Source organism: Punica granatum, chromosome 4 (assembly GCF_007655135.1).
Source record: "Punica granatum isolate Tunisia-2019 chromosome 4, ASM765513v2, whole genome shotgun sequence".
NCBI classification, from domain to species: Eukaryota; Viridiplantae; Streptophyta; class Magnoliopsida; order Myrtales; family Lythraceae; genus Punica; species Punica granatum.
Window position 1 is genome coordinate 11833781 of NC_045130.1, and position 17372 is coordinate 11851152.

Sequence of the window (17372 nt, forward strand, 5' to 3'; positions counted from 1 at the left end):
TCCTTACAAATGTCTTTTAAGCATATGCCTTTTTCATTAGACACCGATTGACCTATGAGCGCTATTATTTAGCGATATTATTAGAGTTTTCATGTTCTGTCTTTATTTTTCTTAATTTTTATTTTGTATTGGGCCTAGGGCCCACTGTCTTACTATCGGAAAAGATTACATATAATTTTGCACTTTTGATTTAACTATAAATTTTGACCTGTTAACCCAGAAAAATTTGGCTCTATATTTGCCTTTCAAGGACCTCGCCCTGCTTGATCCAAATTTTGAGTCGATCACTATAGGGTACCACCATCAATCATGTTTAATTTATGAGGTGGATTACTGAGGAAACCTAAATATAAATCTATATAAGTATATAATAATAAACTCTCTTTTTTTTCTCTAAGTAATAATAAATTCTTTTACTAGCCTCTCGCGCAATCGCCTACACTATTGATAAATGAGGATATCATTTGTGAAGTAAGTTCAATATCAAAATATGTATCGTTTGGATTCTTAATATTGGAGAAAATGATAATGCAATATACTACTAGAGTTTAATATCAAAATTAGATGAAAATTATAAATTTTTTGGATAGGTCTTAATATAAGAATATCCATTATGAGTAGCGTGTACTATCATTAGTTTATCTGATTAGGCACAAATGCCACATGATTCACATGCTACGATCATAATATAACTTTTTCTTATTATCTTTTATTTTCCTTGAACCGTAGAATAAGTATAGTCTACTACTCACTTGTCTCACATCACGTTTAATTTTGAATTGGATGTGACCATCTACTCATAAGTCTAAAGACATAAGAAGATCCACCCCGAGTAGTATTGATGATGTGAAAACCATGTTGTGTTATCAGAACACGATGCGGGTGAAATGTGGTAATTTAAAGAACACGCTCATGTGGTGTTCACTTGTACTCGTAAGTTTTCACAGATGACGCCAATGATCTATTCTCATAAAATCACTCCACTTTGGCTTACAGTACTCGAAGTAATCTCTTAAAAACTGCCCCATTTATGTTCTGTTCTCTGTCCTTTATGTAGACCCAAAGAGGTTCCCCTTCGTGGTTTAACAGTTACCTCTTTTTGAACGAATCATAACTGCTCCCGCCAATTTCTCTGAGTTGATCTTGGGCTTTTACTGGTTTCTCTCGACTCTCTGCTGGGCCGAATTTATCGACCCTATGTAGTAGTGCCTTCAAGTATATATCGTCATCGGTGTATCCAATGAGGCACCAATACCCCATGATTCACATGCTACGATCATAATATAACTACTCTTATTTTCTTTATTTTCCTTGAATCATAGTTGGAACCATGTCGACCAACTCGATGAGTAAACTTTCTAGTATGAATTTTTTCTATTCACGGAATTCGAAATTGAGATATTTTTTCTTTAATTACAAAGGAGTCCATATGAAAAATTAAAATGCTGATAACTAATAAAACCCTAAAAGAACATGCATAAATCGGATAATTGTGAATTTGAAATCTCTTAATTAACGGGTAACGGGAAATTGGTCATTATTCTAAACTTTGATCCAAACCTGCTATACCCTCTGATTGAAAACGACAAACCAAACCTAATTGTTTTTACCCAAAAAAGAATTCTACTTGCTTAGGGCACGCACCTCAACCTCAAGAGGAGACGATGATAATGGGCCCACAAGTTACATGCCAGATGTCATCACCATATTCAATCGGATGTCTTAGCGTGGGGCCCACCGTTCCCCCCTCCACTGCAACACCCATCTCTACAAGCATTAGCCAATAGATCACCTAACCCTCCCTATCCCTTCCCTTCCCTTCCCCTTCCCTTTATAAACCCTAATTCACAAGTCTCATAATGCTCCACCGGCGACTTTGACCCTCACCCCGCATTGCCAAAGCCGTCGCTCCTGACTGCTCGCCGGAACCCCGACGCCATGTGCCACCGCAGCTTCAGCTTCAGCTTCTCCTCCGCCGCCCTCGCCTGCTCCATGCTCTCCTCCTCTCCCGAGACATTCTGCACCCCGATTATTATTACTGCAGCGTTGACCACCATTCCTGCCGCCATTATCATTCACTGATCCTGAGCTCCGCCTCCGCCGCTCTCTCGATTTTTGAGCTAGCTGTGCCGGTATTGAAGGAATAACCGAGTCCGTGTTGTCTGTGTCTGTTAGAGTTTATGGCTACATTGAAGAGCTACGGCGCGTGCTTGAGAGGATCAGCGCTCCAGCTCCCGAGCCCTAAGAGCGGCGACAGCTACAAGAGGTATTTAATACGCTGTCCTGTCGTTGTATTGTTTTTGTTTTCTGTCTTATTGGAGTTTGATTTTTTTAATATACGACGATAGAGATTGGAATTAGTCATGCTCGACTTGTTTTCTTTGCTTGAGGGAGACCAACTTCATTTCTTTATGCCATTCTTAATGATTTTGCCATTTTATGTTGTCTTATTGATAATGTCGCGAGAAGATTAGATGAGTTTCAGGTGTGATTGATTATACAGAAGCAACAAGTGCTCTTGCTGCCATTACTCTGTAAAAATACGAACTTTGTGGGGGCGGCAGAGCAATTTGCTTGCTGGCTTGAAAGAAACTTGAAACTGGACTCTTTCGGGCATGAAGTTGTCTATGCTGACAATGAGACTGGCGCGGGCTGTGAGCCCTGTTGAAGTTTTCTTTCCTTGTATGATGTTGCGAAGAGTTTTGTGATGTTGCGGTGCATTTATTAATCAGTTAAAGAAACTTCGGATGGGTGGATAATAATCCTATTTTGATCAGAAGCACTTGCACTAAAACGAATTAATCGTGTAACTGAAACGGGAGAGGTTTAGAGGCATTTTACTTCTGCAGGATGCTTTTTTTCCAATTATGAATTGACATAAGATGTGATAGAGATTATATAGCAGTTTTAGTTTCGAAATCCCAAAATCTCTTGATAGAAGTATTTTCCTGCAGAAATAATATGCTATTGTACATACACACACACACACATATATATAATATATCTACACACACACACACACACACACTATATGTATATGTGCAAGCGTGTCTCTATATATATTGCTAAGGACAGACACCTTTATTTGGTATTTCGTACAATATTGAGAATTTTTGCTTAATGGGAAATTTTCAGTTTAAAACAACTAGCTTTAGGTTGTCAGGTGATCTGTTGGAGAATGTCTCTTTAGCAGAAATTTTCCTGATTTGATGTACGTGAATGCCTGTCTCAATACTTCTTGCTGCTCTTCTATAGTTCTTTTTGTTAATGAGATTTCTTCTTTGCGGCAGGAGGAATGGTAAATGGAGATCTCCTCAAGCTGCTGTGATACCTAATTTTCATCTGCCCATGCGAAGCCTTGAAGTTAAAAACAGGTATTCTATTCTAACTTTAGGTGAACCAATTTTTGTGCATTTTTCCATTATCTCTTGCTTCACGTGAAGGTTGATTGTAGAGGGACCAAGGCTAGTAATCTATTTAGTGTTATACTTGAAAGAAAACTTGTCAGGCAATGAGTTGAATTAAGAACCAGTTGTTGAATCTCTTTTACTTCAAAAGAGCTCTTGCTATTGATAATTTCTGAATTGTCAATTATCGCTTGCAGGACATCTGTGGACGACATAAAGTCTCTCAGGCTGATAACAGCCATCAAAACCCCGTACTTACCTGATGGTAGGTTTGATCTTGAAGCATATGATGACTTGGTGAACATGCAGATCGTACAGGGTGCGGAAGGCATAATCGTTGGTGGGACCACTGGAGAGGGCCAGCTGATGAGCTGGGACGAGCACATTATGCTAATCGGCCACACAGTGAATTGCTTCGGTGCATCAATAAAGGTGATTGGAAACACCGGAAGCAACTCTACAAGGGAAGCAATTCATGCCTCTGAACAGGGATTTGCTGTGGGAATGCATGCTGCCCTTCATATCAATCCGTACTATGGGAAAACTTCAATGGAAGGTTTGGTTCAGCACTTCAATAGTGTCCTTTCGATGGGCCCTACAATCATATACAATGTACCTTCAAGGACAGGGCAAGATATCCCTCCCAGGGTTATTCACTCCTTGTCAGATAATAGTAACCTTGCTGGGATAAAAGAGTGTGTAGGAAATGATCGAATCAAGGAGTACACGGACAAGGGGATTGTGGTTTGGAGTGGAAACGATGACCAGTGCCACGACGCAAGGTGGAACTATGCAGCCACAGGAGTCATATCTGTCACTAGCAACCTAGTCCCAGGTTTGATGCGGGAATTGATGTTTGGTGGGAAATATCCTTCCTTAAACTCGAAGCTCATGCCTCTGATCAATTGGCTATTCGAGGAGCCGAACCCTATTGGGTTAAACACAGCCCTTGCTCAGCTGGGAGTTGTGAGGCCAGTCTTCAGGCTTCCTTATGTGCCGCTGCCTCTTGAAAAGAGGATAGAGTTTGTAAATTTGGTGAAGGAGATCGGAAGGGAGTACTTTGTGGGAGATAAAGACGTTCAAGTTCTTGATGACGACGACTTTGTTTTGGTTGATAGGTACTAATCCCTGTGTCTCTCAGTAAACTTCTATATTTTTCCCCATATGCTTGTTCTATTCTCCGGCCTGAATTAATAATAAGTTAAGGTCTTATCGTCGCTTTCATGACACAGTCGTGCTGGAGCGTTATAAACCAGACCTTGTTTGTTTGATTCATGCTGGATGGAAGATAAAGTTGCCTATTTTGTTTCTGTCCTGAAATGTTCTGTTACACTTTAGCTGCATGCTCACGAATGAACTGCTTTTCATCGCTGAAGCTTTGCGACAATTAAGATACGAGATGATTGTGACGATACTCACTAATATAACATAACGTCAGAAAACTTCCAGAGCATTAGCTCTTTGCCTCATTCCAGACTCATCGGAGTAGAGAACAAAATGCTCACAGCAATTTCTTTGTTTGCATTACCAATGAAAAGGTTGTTTGCCTACAGAAAATAAAAAATGCAGGCTATCATTTACTGGTCATCATCGTTCCGAGAAGAGAGAAGGGAACGGTGGAGTCGAGGTCGTCGTCCTCAGGGGAAACCCGAGGTGAGGTTGGACGATGCGAGGGGAGAGAGAGATGGCGGGGGTGTAGGGCAAATTTCTAAAGATAAAGAAGATTGGCGATGAATTTCTAAAGATTAAAGAAATATCCGGCCTATTTGAAAATATACCAACAGTAGAAATGGACGTCGTGACATTTTGTGATCGATAACTAAACCATGCGTTTTATTGGACAAAACATAAACCATATGATTAAATGGACAATTTCGAAAAAGCACTTTTTTTTTGGTAATTTATTCATAATTCTATATATCAAGGATGATGAGATATTATTACAAGTCACCGTAGGAAATAGAAAAGATGTAAATATTTATTTACCAGAGTTCACTGTTAACACATATTAAGATCAGTGTCGTATCAAATGGAATGTATTAAGCTGAGGAAGAACCATTTACAATCTCACTCAAATACTTGTTTGAATCCCTAACTAAAGGCAATAAATGGCTTCAGTTCACTTGTACCTACTAATTAAAGTAAAGTACGCAGCTTTTTAGCTAAATGACAAGCAACCCAAAATTTCGATAGATTTTAAATTGACAATGAAATGAAATGAATATTTTTTTTTATTCAAAATTAGTTACTTTATTAACATAAATAAGTACTTTATTCACACAAAAGAATCATTTATATATTTATATATTGAATCAACTGGAGTAACGTTCCCCTTAAGTAATGTCTCGAGTTCGAGTCTTGTGAATGGAGAAAATCCGTCCTGAAAGAGCTTTATCCCTTAGTGGACCGACTCGGCTCAACTGAATTAGTTTTGGCCCAATTGAATTTTCCGATATCAGGATTCATACCGAAAATTATATTTTATTAATAATATTAACATAATCAAATTAATAAAATTATTTTAATCAAAATTAAGGGAGTAAGTTTAAATTATAATATAAATTTAAAATTGTGCAGCAAAACTGAAATGTATATGTAAAATGTTATAGGGGTTAATCTTAATTTGCTGCAAGAATTTTGGACCAATCTCAACTTAGCCCCTTTTGTTTCAGTCTTCTCTAATTAGCAACCTCAACAGAATCTTTACATTTTCAAAATTAGAACATATTGATACGCATGTAATTATGGACAGGCAGATCCTTAATCCGAATTATATCACATAATGGAGCAAGGCAATTGAATTTCGCCTTTTGTCCTCCATCATACTTAAGGATCCGATCTCGTAAAGCCATTTTGAAGGAGCTCTGTAATTTGGTCGATGTAAAAGAAGATGGAGCGAAGTTGAAAAAAACAGAGAGTCGACATATTGATATTGGTAATGGTGTATGGAGGAAAGTGAATATGGTATAACATACGTGAAAATTGTATATTTTAATATATAATTAAAATGAAACTTCCTTGTGGGTGAAGCCTCAAGAAATGTGAGATAAAAAAGTAATGATGTTATGTTTGGTAACAAAATTCAATTTTATTTAATTTAACTTAATTTTATATTTTTCATAATTCAACAACACAATCATTAACTTTTTATCTTTTTCTTCAGATTTTATCTCATACGTTTTGTTATCTATTATTTAAATTAATTTTTTCATACTAAATTCTCTAAACTATTCAACATTTTTTTCCTCAATTAAACAATACAATCATTATTTTTTTATCTCATTTTTCAAATTCTCAAACATAATTTTCCCAACTATTTTTATTTTAATCTCCTCAAATCAAACTAAATCAAATTAAATCAAATTTAACTTCGTTACCAAACGTCATGTAATATTTTATAGGGATTATTTATATTGTTAATTAGAAATGAAGCTTCCTTGCGAGTGAAGCCATACAACAAAAAGTTAAGAGCTTAACACATGGTATCATATTATTAATCCCAGGATGATACATGGCATAACCTCATTGAACTTGTTTTTTCGTTTTGCTATCATACATTATATAGGGAAAATAACATCGGATATCCCAACATATACACTTCGTCTTAATTTTCTTCCAACATCAATTTTTTCTAAGATAGCCAAACGTTTTTGGTTTGGCTTGCCATGTATCCTACCGTGATGTTTCCGTTCATTTTTGACATAAAACATGACGTGGCCGTAAAGATGCCGATGTGGGTAGCTGTGTGGGACCCCGCTTGACACCATGGACCATTCCCACATTGCCACCTCAGTTGTCTTGTTCATCTTCTCCTTTATCTCTCCTTCTCTTTCTCTCTCTCCACCGACACCGGCCTCCCCAAGGCCGTGAGGCTCCGGTGCCCCCTCTGCGACTATATCTTCTCCGCCTCCAACCCCTACCGCACCACCTCCGAGCACCTCAAGCACAGCACCTGCCCAAACTTCGCCTCCTTTCCCGACCCCATCTCTATAGTCTCCCTTGTTCCTCCCCCGCAGCAGCCCCACCATTCCATGAAGTATAGGCAGGATCCGGCCATGCCAGTTCATACCCGGCTCCATCCCTCGAGGCCGCCCAACTCCAATTCCGGCAATGACCCTTTCCCTTTTTCTCAATCAGGCACAAGCAACAAGTCGTGGAGTTTAGAACCTCACCATTACCCTGGACAATGCAGCGGATAGGAGGATGGGAAAGGAGAGATGAGGCTCGACTCTCTTGCTACGGTGAAGAGGTGGTAAGGCAGCTGAGACTTGGGTGGAGCTATTAGGCGTCGCTGATGAAAGGGAGAGACTACACAGGAGCTGCGGTGAGCTGGAAAGTGGCAAAGTTAGTCATCGAGGCAGTTTTCGTTGTTAAGGCCGAGCTCAAGTGAGCTAACAAAGGAAAAGACGGGGCAGAGATTGAGAGAGAGAGAGAGAGAGAGACAACAACACATAAAGAGACAGAGGTATAGGTACCAAAAAGGGAGAGAGATGGGGAACTTAGCTCTGAGTTCAGGGAAGGAAGCTCGAGGAGCTCGGGATGAACTCGCCGAGGTCGTGAGGATGAACTCGAGGTGGCTTTGCAGAAGGACGAAGCTTGGCTAACACTTATTTAACCGTCTTCTCTCTGTCTCTCTCTCTCGATTTCGGCAGTGACACCTCACTATCACGTTGATCCTCTGCCTCTTCTTCCCTCCATCTCCTCTCTTTGTCTCTCTCTCTCTCTCTCTCGCTCTCTTGGTTAGGCAAACACGGAACAGAGAGATGGCAGACCATCTTTCCATCTTGGCCTCTCTCTCTCTCTCGGCACAGCAGCAACATCATACATAGACGCAAAACACAGCATCCATCTCCTTCATCTCCTTCATCTCCTCACACCATCACCATATGCATCACCATCACTCCACAGCCCTCACCATTTTCACTCCACCACCACAACTTTCTGCCCTCTCTCTCTCTCTCCGCCTCCCCTCTCCTTTGTTTTCCTCTCGCAGTCCCTGCCTTCACCATAGCCATCTCCACCTTCACCGTGGCCGTCTCCACTTTCATCAAAGACATCTCCATTTTCACCATTGCCTCCTCTACTCCATCACCATCCATCTCCATTGTCATCACCATCTTCACCTTCTGCTCATCACCATCACCAAATCATAGCCTTCCTATCCTTCTTCCTCTGTGTGCCTGTGCTGCTACGTCTATGGCCGAGAGTGAGAGAGGGGAAAAGAGAGGAGGAAAGGTGATGGTGAGGGCAATGTGATGATGATGCTGAGACGAAGAAGGTGGTTATGGTGGCTATGATGAAGGCCGAGAGAGAGCAGGAGCAGCGGAGCAAAGATGAAGATGATGGTGCTAATAAGAGGCATTGGTCTCGAGAGGAACAAGCAGAGGGAGGGCCAAGAGAGGAGGAGAGGAAGAGATGAAGGTGTTGTGTGTCTGTTGTTCTGCAAAGAAAAAGAAGATGGTGATTGTGGCGTTAGGTTGAGGAGGTAGCCGGAGATGGCAAGGAGAGAAAAGAAGATGGTGATGGTCCAACGTGTTAATTGGAGCCCACAAAGTGATACACATCAGCACCATTACCACTACCACTTTAATGTGCCATGTATGAAATTCAATCAATTTTGGACTGCATTTTGATGCCATGATAGACGTGAAACCCACGTAATAACGTTAAGATACCTAAAAAAAAATCGAGATTAGAATAAAACTATGACCGCATGTAAATGTAAATGTTAGAATACATGGTGTAATTTTCCCTATTATATATAGATGTGAACGTTAAAAGCATCACTTGAAGTCACAGCAACTAATTACTACTAGAGGGTTTATGATCATTTCAGATCTCTTTCAAATAAAAGAGAAAATATGAAGAAGATTTCTCAACCAAACGCTTGATATATCGGGTTTATCTTAGGTGGTTCCGTCCACCTTACTGCCAAGCCGGACCCCTTAAGGATTACATCAGGTGGTTTTTTAAACCGACAGTGCATTCATTAAATTAAACGCATATCTCAAAAAAAAAAAAATTAATGAGCTTTTTGTTTTTCTGATGAAAAAATTAATGAGCTTTAGAACAGTAAATAATAATTATGCAACTACATTACTCATCCTCAATGAGACTTTTGTTCTTTTTTGAGGATGCATAATCCAATTGAGATTCAGAACAAAAGAGACAATAATTTATGCTTCTACTGAAACTACGAAAAACCAAAAAAATTACCCATTAGAGCAGTACGCACGCGCAAAATTTTACCCAATCAACATAAAATTAGTATGTACAGTATTTACATGTCTCTTCACCCGAAAGAGTCTGCCTGAGTAGCTTCATTGTCCTCATCCATTGGATCTTCTGATAACCGATCCCCAACATCAGCTCGATTGCTCCCTTCAGTCTCTGCATCCGAATCAGACCCACCATGATCATTCTTCTTCCCATCGCCATCACCGTCATCACTCTCAGTCTCGCTATCGCCACCAGAATCAGAAGCAGATCCCCGGGTCTCACCCTCTCGGTCCGAATCACAACCCATGGAGCCTGAAAACTTTTTCTTCAGATCAGGTGCAACGATCCCAATCATCTTGGTCAACGCTCGATGTTCCCGGTTCTGTTTTATGACAGCAGCCTCAGGAGATGGATTGCTCTGGCTCTCAGCAACCGTGCCAATGAAATTATTAGGTGGAGGAGAAACATCATCCTTCTCAGTTCTACTTCTTGGTGATTCATTCTCTCCGTGGGCAGATGGAGCAGTGCTACAAGCCCAGCTCCCTGCAACCTCAGAAGCTAAGAGGTCCCCTGTTCTGATGGAGTCCCCAATATCTGCCTCAGTATCCTCTGCGTCTTTCAAAGCCTGAGCAGAAATCTTCGACTGGAAATGGTTCGTATTTTCCTGAGAATGAGAGTCGCCTCCATCATCAAGCTCCATTGTGTCTCGAACAGCTATAGAGTCATCATTAAGCCTCATATTTTGTTCGCTCGAGTTTCTTTGGCTTTCAGTTTCAAGGACTCGCTCTGCTCCATATTGATCTCCCTTTTCGGTTCCAACATGGTCACCTTCCATTTCAGTCCCAATAGGGTCTTCTTGTTCAGTTCCTACCTGCTCTCCTGCCTGTTCAGTCCCAATAAGGTCCCCTCGTTCAGTTCCAATTGGATCTCCTCCCTGTTCAGTTCCAATAGGGACTCTGTCCTGTTCAGTCCCGATAGCATCCGCTTCTCTTTCGGTTTCAACAACTTCTCGTACTTGTTCAGTCTCCATAGCTTCTCCCTCAGGAACTGTTCCTGTTACAACATCTATATCAGACCCGAAGCCACCCTTTGCATTATGGTCACCATTCATGAATTCCACCTCTTGCGTGTTTTGGCCTTCTTGTTCAGTCCTTATATCACATTCATGCCCCTCAGTAGCACTGGCCTCATCACTAGAACTTACCACCTGATTCACGTCAAACCTCGGGGCTGAAGTAACTGAAGTTGCCTTAGCACGTTCCTGAGTATTCCGCTCCACTGTCTCTGCGTCAACAGGATTATTAGTAGCATCATCATATGGAACATTGAGATCAATGTCGACTGAGGCATTCTCATAATTTTCCTCGTCCTCAAGAGTCCTCTGCATTGCCTTTAACTGTTCCTGCTGCTTACTGAATAATGCTGAGATTTCTTCAGTAGTGGAATAGAAAGCACGTAACTGTGTTTCCCTGCATGGCCGAAGGAGAGAAACTATTACCGGTAAGCTCGTATAACATGAAAATTATTCGAATAAGCTAACTTGGAATCACCTACTCTCTCACTACCATACACAGAAGGGAAAACATGAAGATAGATGTGAATTTAGAGTCATTACCCATGTTTTAATAAAGTAAAAGAAGAAATCTGCCTCGTCTTATCTGAATTGATTAAACCAGCATAATGTAGGAAAGTTTGCCCTATTTGGATCCTCTATTTTCCACTAGGGACCAATGCAGTCTCAACATTTTTTTTTTTTGGGGTCAAATTGAACCGAGACTCTCTGAGCTTCTCTTAGTTGTATTGGTCCCTCGCACTCTTCCATAGATTAAATCTAGTAAAGCATTTTCTTTCCTGTCCACAAGTGCCAAATCAGAAGAATTGCCTAGCTCTTTCAGATGGAAATATTTTTTAAAGGCAATATCCTCTATGAGTTACCATAAGCTTCAATTTCACTCACCGAAGCATTATTCTCTCCCGAGCAGCTTTCAACCTCCTCCTCTCATAATCAAGATCCCTGATTGCGGCACTTATCTCAAGCTCGAGGGTAGAAACCCTAGCGCAGGCTTCTTCTCGAGCAGCCTGCTAAGCAAACAAAGAGAAAACTCAGCTCAAGATTTTATATCTTTAGAAGTGAAAGTACAAACTCAATCATCATCCAGATTTATCCATCTAAAAGAATAAATCTAATTATGTGCACCATAATCCTTAGATTCAAATTTCACTCAAAAGATTATATCTGTCTCCCTTTTATGGAAGGAGGTAGGCCTTAAGAGTCATCTGGTAACGGTAAGAGAATGCCGAGAAGAATGAAGGAAAGATTCTTGTATATACCTTTTCATTCTCAAGATCCTTTGTTAATCTCCTTAGTTCTTGCTCAAGTTCTTCCACTTTCTGATCCAACATATGCATTGGGAAATAAGCAAAAAATCAATGCTTGAGTTAAACTTGCAAATTTCCTTACAAACATAAAAAAAAACCTATAAAAACATATTTCATTACATTTCTTCCTTTAGCAGAGACTTGCTGCTCTTCATGAATTTGAGCTTCTAATTGCCGTACTTTATTTTCAGAGATAACCAAGTTGTGTCTCGCATCTTCCTACAAAATAATGAAGAAAAAACAATAATTAGAAGGATATCCTGAGATATTTTAATTTAAGTAATGCAAAAAATAAATAGAAAAAAGGGCCAACTGCATACCAGTTTGCACCTCATATTCTCTAGCAATGCACATCTTTCTTTCTCCAGTTCCTGAGGATTTGGTTATAGGTCATCAACTAGCAGCAAAATTCATTATTCGTTTAATTTGTTCTACAGAAGCAGATAGCATTTCAACCCTTTTATACCTGAAGTTTATCAAGTACTTCCTGTTGCTCCTTTTCTCGTCTGAGCGCAGCATCTGACCAACGTTTCAATTCTGCCTGAGCCTCTGAATGAGCTCTCTGGACGGCCTCTTTCAAATCTGCTGTAGCCTTCTCACGTTCTTCTCTTCGTAGGTCTCGCTCTTCTTCCAACCTAGACTTCAGCTCAACTATAGATGCCTTCTGACTAGAACGAAGTAATCAGGCACTGTTATCTTCTCAAGTTTTATCAAGATTGCTCTTTCATAGGAATCATTAGAAAAGTAATCTACAGGCAAGGCATTATAGTCTAATAAGTAAAACAAAGGTAACACCATGAAAAACATGGAACTCTAAGGCTGAAATTAAACTCAGGAATTGGATCTTACATATTTGAGTTATAAAACTGGAGAATTAAGGACAGAATTGAATTGTGTTCGTACTCCATTTAACATCAATATGGAGAGATGAAGGACCATATACAGCTTCCTATTGCTCAGGTAAAAAGAAAATTAAAAGAGAAATATCCCCAAAAAAGAGAAAGGAAATGAGAGACTGAGTGTAATCTAATACCTCTTCATTATTTCATCTGCTTCTCTACAAGATTGCACAGAAGCTCTCAGCCTTGCATTGAGATCTTCTATTACTTGCTTTTGTTCAGCAGATAACTTCGATAACTCCACCAGCTCATTTTGCTTTCCATTTAGCATATCTTTCAAGTCCTTCATTTGTTGAAGGTAAGAATTCGAGATTGATTCTTTGAGAACCTTGATTTCCTGGTGCATTAATTAATAAAGACTTGGTGAATGACAGAGGTTAGGTTAATGGAACAGATTACCACAAGAAACATAAAAGATGCCATCAACCTCAAGCAATGACTCAAGTTCCATCCTGATTAAAAAAAAACCAAAGAAATTCTATTTATTTAATGCTATCTTACAATTCCTTTAGAAAAATATCAAAGTCGGTAATGGACTCTTTTACAAGAAATATGAGGAAACCCCTCAAATAGGTATCCGAGGGATAAATTAAATATAGATAATAAATCTTTTTCATCAGTAACTTCCATCAGAAGAACTTGACAGAAGTTCATCGAAAATCTTTCACTTAGTCATTGCCAGCAAGCCAGAAATATATAGGCATGGAGCAATACATGTGCTTCATCCCAATACAATGAATTGAAAAAAAAGATATAATAAACAAGTAAATGCACATACTTTCTCATGATGCTCTGCAGATGCACGATTCTCATTATTTAGCGCATCAATGGTCAGAACCTGTTTCTCCAACTGCTCCCTTAGTTCCTACAGAAAATGAATCCCAAACATATGCGAATTCAAACTAAGTTTGACAGGTATAGTCATCTGTCACGTCTGAAATGTGTGTGGAAGGGGCAGATACCGTGTTTGATCGTTGCAAGCTACGGAAATCATCAAGAGAAATAGGACCTTCTGGAGCACCAAGGCCAATGCCTTTAAGCCTTTTCTTTTGGGGAGCAAGCTCATCTGCAAAGTAAAACCAAACATTTTGTCTTTTTGTCATTGAGACATCTTTAATCAAAAAAGAGGAAACTGAGTTGGCAAAAGAAGGAAAAACAAAATAGCTATATCAAAATTTGGATGGAAAGCAATGGCGCAATCACTATAATTCATATGAAGCAATTATGAATTACACTTTTTCAAGTGATTATACTAAAAGAGCTACAGATGCATCCAATCTACAACCAGTTATCGGTCACCACTTAAACCTTTTCCATCTCTAGCCACATTGACTGAGCCTTCTCAGTCCTAGCTGCTTTAGTAACATTTGCCAAATAACTTATTCTTCTGGACTTATACTCTGCTAAGCATTCATTACCCAATTTGATATTTGTCCAATCTGATAGCAAAATTTAATCATTCCTTGAACATAGAATTAAGCCAACGTTTAACCAAACTAATTTAGAGCAAGACCATACAGTGGCTTTCATCCAAGTGAAGATTCCCTCGTCTAACCATAACAACAAAGGTCTCCTAAAATAATTCCATATGTCCCAATATTCAAAAAGCTTTAGCCCATCGTCCATATTGGTTCATGGTGAGAAAAAAATACAAGGGAGAAGAATTTGAAACAAGAGAGAAGAAAATCAATATTTACACATCCATGTGCTTACTTGCTTTCCTTTTGGTAACTTTATCATCTGTCGCTGGAGTTGATTTCACAACTTCCCGAAATACAAATGCGAATGCATGGTCTGCAATAAGAAGAGAGATCTAGAAAATCAGAAAATCTTAACATAGTTGAGATCTTTTAGAGGACACTGGCTTGGCATTTCCCATGCAGCAAAAGAATCTTATGCAAATTAAGTCGCAGCAAAAAAAATCCATAAACCACAAGAGAAAATAGTTGCCAAGGGAGCAGAATATGATAGGCCTTAGATAGGTGAAATAATGTCATGGCCATAAGATTTGATCTGGAGATACTGAATAAAAAAAGAAACATAAATTTATCCAGAGAAGCAGAAAAGTGAAAATTTTGAACTCAGTCAATAATCCAAGGTAAACCTGCTGCAACATCTAATAATGCTCGATTAACTTTCTTTTGGCAATAGTACACATATTTCTTTTAACCCCATTTGAACTTTATTTTGACAATTCCAAGGATCTCACTCTTAAAGTAAGATCAAACTCTTGGTTGGAAGTAGCACACTTTCAAGCATGACAGCACTCTTATATGTATTTTTGAATTGAGAAAATCAATGCACCTTCACCCCACTAAACTAGTTAACACAACCAGCATAGCAGCAGACTACAGAATTTCACATGAATTTTCAGTCTCATCTATCCATCAATCATTCTTAACCCTCAGCAATGACACATAAGAAGCACCAACTTTTACAAGTATAAATAATATCCAGAAATTCTAAAACCCCGAAAACATGAAGCAAATATATTACCACTGTGAGGAGCGCCGACAAACGATATAATATCACCATGATGAATTTCTACTTCAGCGCTGTTCTTCCCCAGCTTTGTCCAATTAACGAAAGTGCCATTTGAGCTGATCAAGATGTGGCATATTAGGAAATGGAGAGCAAGAACGAAGAAAGCCAGAGCGAGAGCTATGCAGATAATAGAAAAAAACCTGGTGTCTTTCAAGACCACTCTACTTGTGCCCTCCTTGAATATTCTGCAATGCTCTCCACTAACCATACCCGAGTCGATTCGAAACAGGACATCCTTTACCAGACGGCCGATATAATGCACATTCGCATTAAGATACATATTCAAGCCCTGGATTACAACAAGCTCAGTAGAATAAGCTTCCCTTCACTACATAAAGGAACACAGCAAATAAACGAAGAGCGTAATCATAGGAATGATCAACAACCTCACTCAATTGTATGCATGAATTCCATTCAAATCCTATACAGCTACCTCAAATTCGAACCAAAATGCAACAATGGGCGAGAAACTACAAGCAATCAAAGAGGACTAAGATTGGAACCTGCTTTCGCTCACGGGCTTTGGTGTTGATAGCGGTGAGAACGCCCCAGACGCTGGGGTCGGGGTCCTGGAGGGGCTCGGAGGCGATTTTGAAGGCGACATTCTTGACGGACTCCTGGCGGCTAAGCGCCGGGGCCGCCGGGGGCTTGCTTGCGGCGGGATCACCGGAGGAGCCAACCCTCGAGGCGGCCGCTGCAACGCCCGGCCCTGCCGGCTTGTCTCCGGGGGAGCCAGGCTGCGAGGCGTCTGCTCTAGGGCTGGGCCCTGACTGGCTGCTTCCTTGCGCTTCTGCCGCCATTGTGAGAGCAGTGGGGAGAGCTCGTAGGAGGGAGGAGATGCTAAGGTCACTCAGCTCAGCTCAGGCTGAGGTAGCGATCGCGAGGGAAGGAAGCGGCCATGGCCGAGCAGTGAGAGTTCCGACTGATGTTTTGTCCTCTGCCGTTCCTCACGTGGATGTTTTGTCCTCTGCCGTTTGCTTTCAATGGAAGCTTTGAGAAAATTGTCATTTGGACCCTCAACTTTGAGGGTTACTGCATTTTACACCCTAAAGTTTACATGTTCCCGACTCCATTGTTGCGATTTCAAGACAATTCCTAGGAAACATGATGCTAAGAGGAGTCCAGTTCGCTGCCAATTTCCGCTCCGAAGTTTTGTTTTTAATATCGCTATGCCCTACGAAAATCCTATGCAAAAAGAATCGCGCTCATACTTACATTTCTTAGTACGTGATCGTATATTGATCAAATACGTCCTTTGTATAGTCCCTCTCTTATGAGTGAAGAGATATATATCAAGTAGTTTGATGAAACATGATGAGTTTCCTGCTCCGCTCATGTTTTGCGTGAGATAATAGATGTTCCTTGAAATGTCATAATCCTCGTCGAGATGTTTCTATACAAAAACGTGCAAATCTAAAACCAGTGTTTGTTCATGATGCTTTCAACGGCCCAAATACAGTTGGTAGTCCGCTGATGAAACGTCGGATGAATTCCATCTGACTGTTCAGATCACGCGCCCATCGATGTTCAGAAAAACCCATTGACCCAAGTACAACTAATTGGTAGTTGTTTAGCATAGAATCACGCAATTCCACTTTTGGCGTACGCGCTTGGTGGATCTATCGCTAGATCAGAGCGTTGCCAAACATGCCAAAGTGCAGTCCCAATGATTGATAGCGAAACCACCAGCCGACCTCACCATGCTAAAACGTAGCGCCACGGCTCGGAAGTCCGTAGGTCTAGTTAGTATCTGGGTTTATGAGAAATATCGTGGAAGCAGTGGATGACGAATGAAGCGTAGACGATTACGCGGCTCAAGGATTTAGCCACTAGGATTCTCCCCAAATATAAATGAGTGTTAACAATAAGATGACGTCGAGAGACGGCTAGAAGTCGATCTTGAATCTGGTAGCTCACAGCGGGG

The 17372-nt window shown here is 40.3% G+C and overlaps 2 protein-coding genes across 3 annotated transcripts; one reads left to right on the forward strand and one right to left on the reverse strand.

Annotated features, from left to right (window-relative positions):
- The first annotated feature begins 1784 nt into the window (after positions 1–1784).
- On the forward strand, positions 1785–4717 carry LOC116205412 (4-hydroxy-tetrahydrodipicolinate synthase, chloroplastic-like). The gene is made up of 3 exons (XM_031538022.1): positions 1785–2266; positions 3291–3374; positions 3605–4717. Exons 1-3 carry the CDS (start codon positions 2181–2183, stop codon positions 4530–4532), a joined length of 1098 nt encoding a protein of 365 aa, XP_031393882.1. The 5' UTR covers positions 1785–2180; the 3' UTR covers positions 4533–4717.
- A 4750-nt stretch (positions 4718–9467) lies between these two features.
- LOC116204460 (myosin-11) lies at positions 9468–16405 on the reverse strand. Of its 2 annotated transcripts, none has more exons than XM_031536553.1 (13): positions 15952–16405; positions 15589–15737; positions 15401–15504; positions 14618–14698; positions 13867–13970; positions 13683–13769; positions 13039–13241; positions 12472–12673; positions 12326–12376; positions 12126–12224; positions 11958–12017; positions 11584–11705; positions 9468–11095 (listed from the first exon to the last, which is right to left on the reverse strand). In XM_031536553.1, the coding sequence occupies exons 1-13, from the start codon at positions 16246–16248 to the stop codon at positions 9700–9702; spliced, it is 2955 nt and encodes a 984-aa protein (XP_031392413.1). In that variant the 5' UTR covers positions 16249–16405; the 3' UTR covers positions 9468–9699. The 2 variants fall into 2 exon arrangements, with proteins under 2 accessions (XP_031392413.1, XP_031392412.1); XM_031536552.1 differs by having other exon boundaries at positions 11584–11708.
- Positions 16406–17372: the final 967 nt, after the last annotated feature.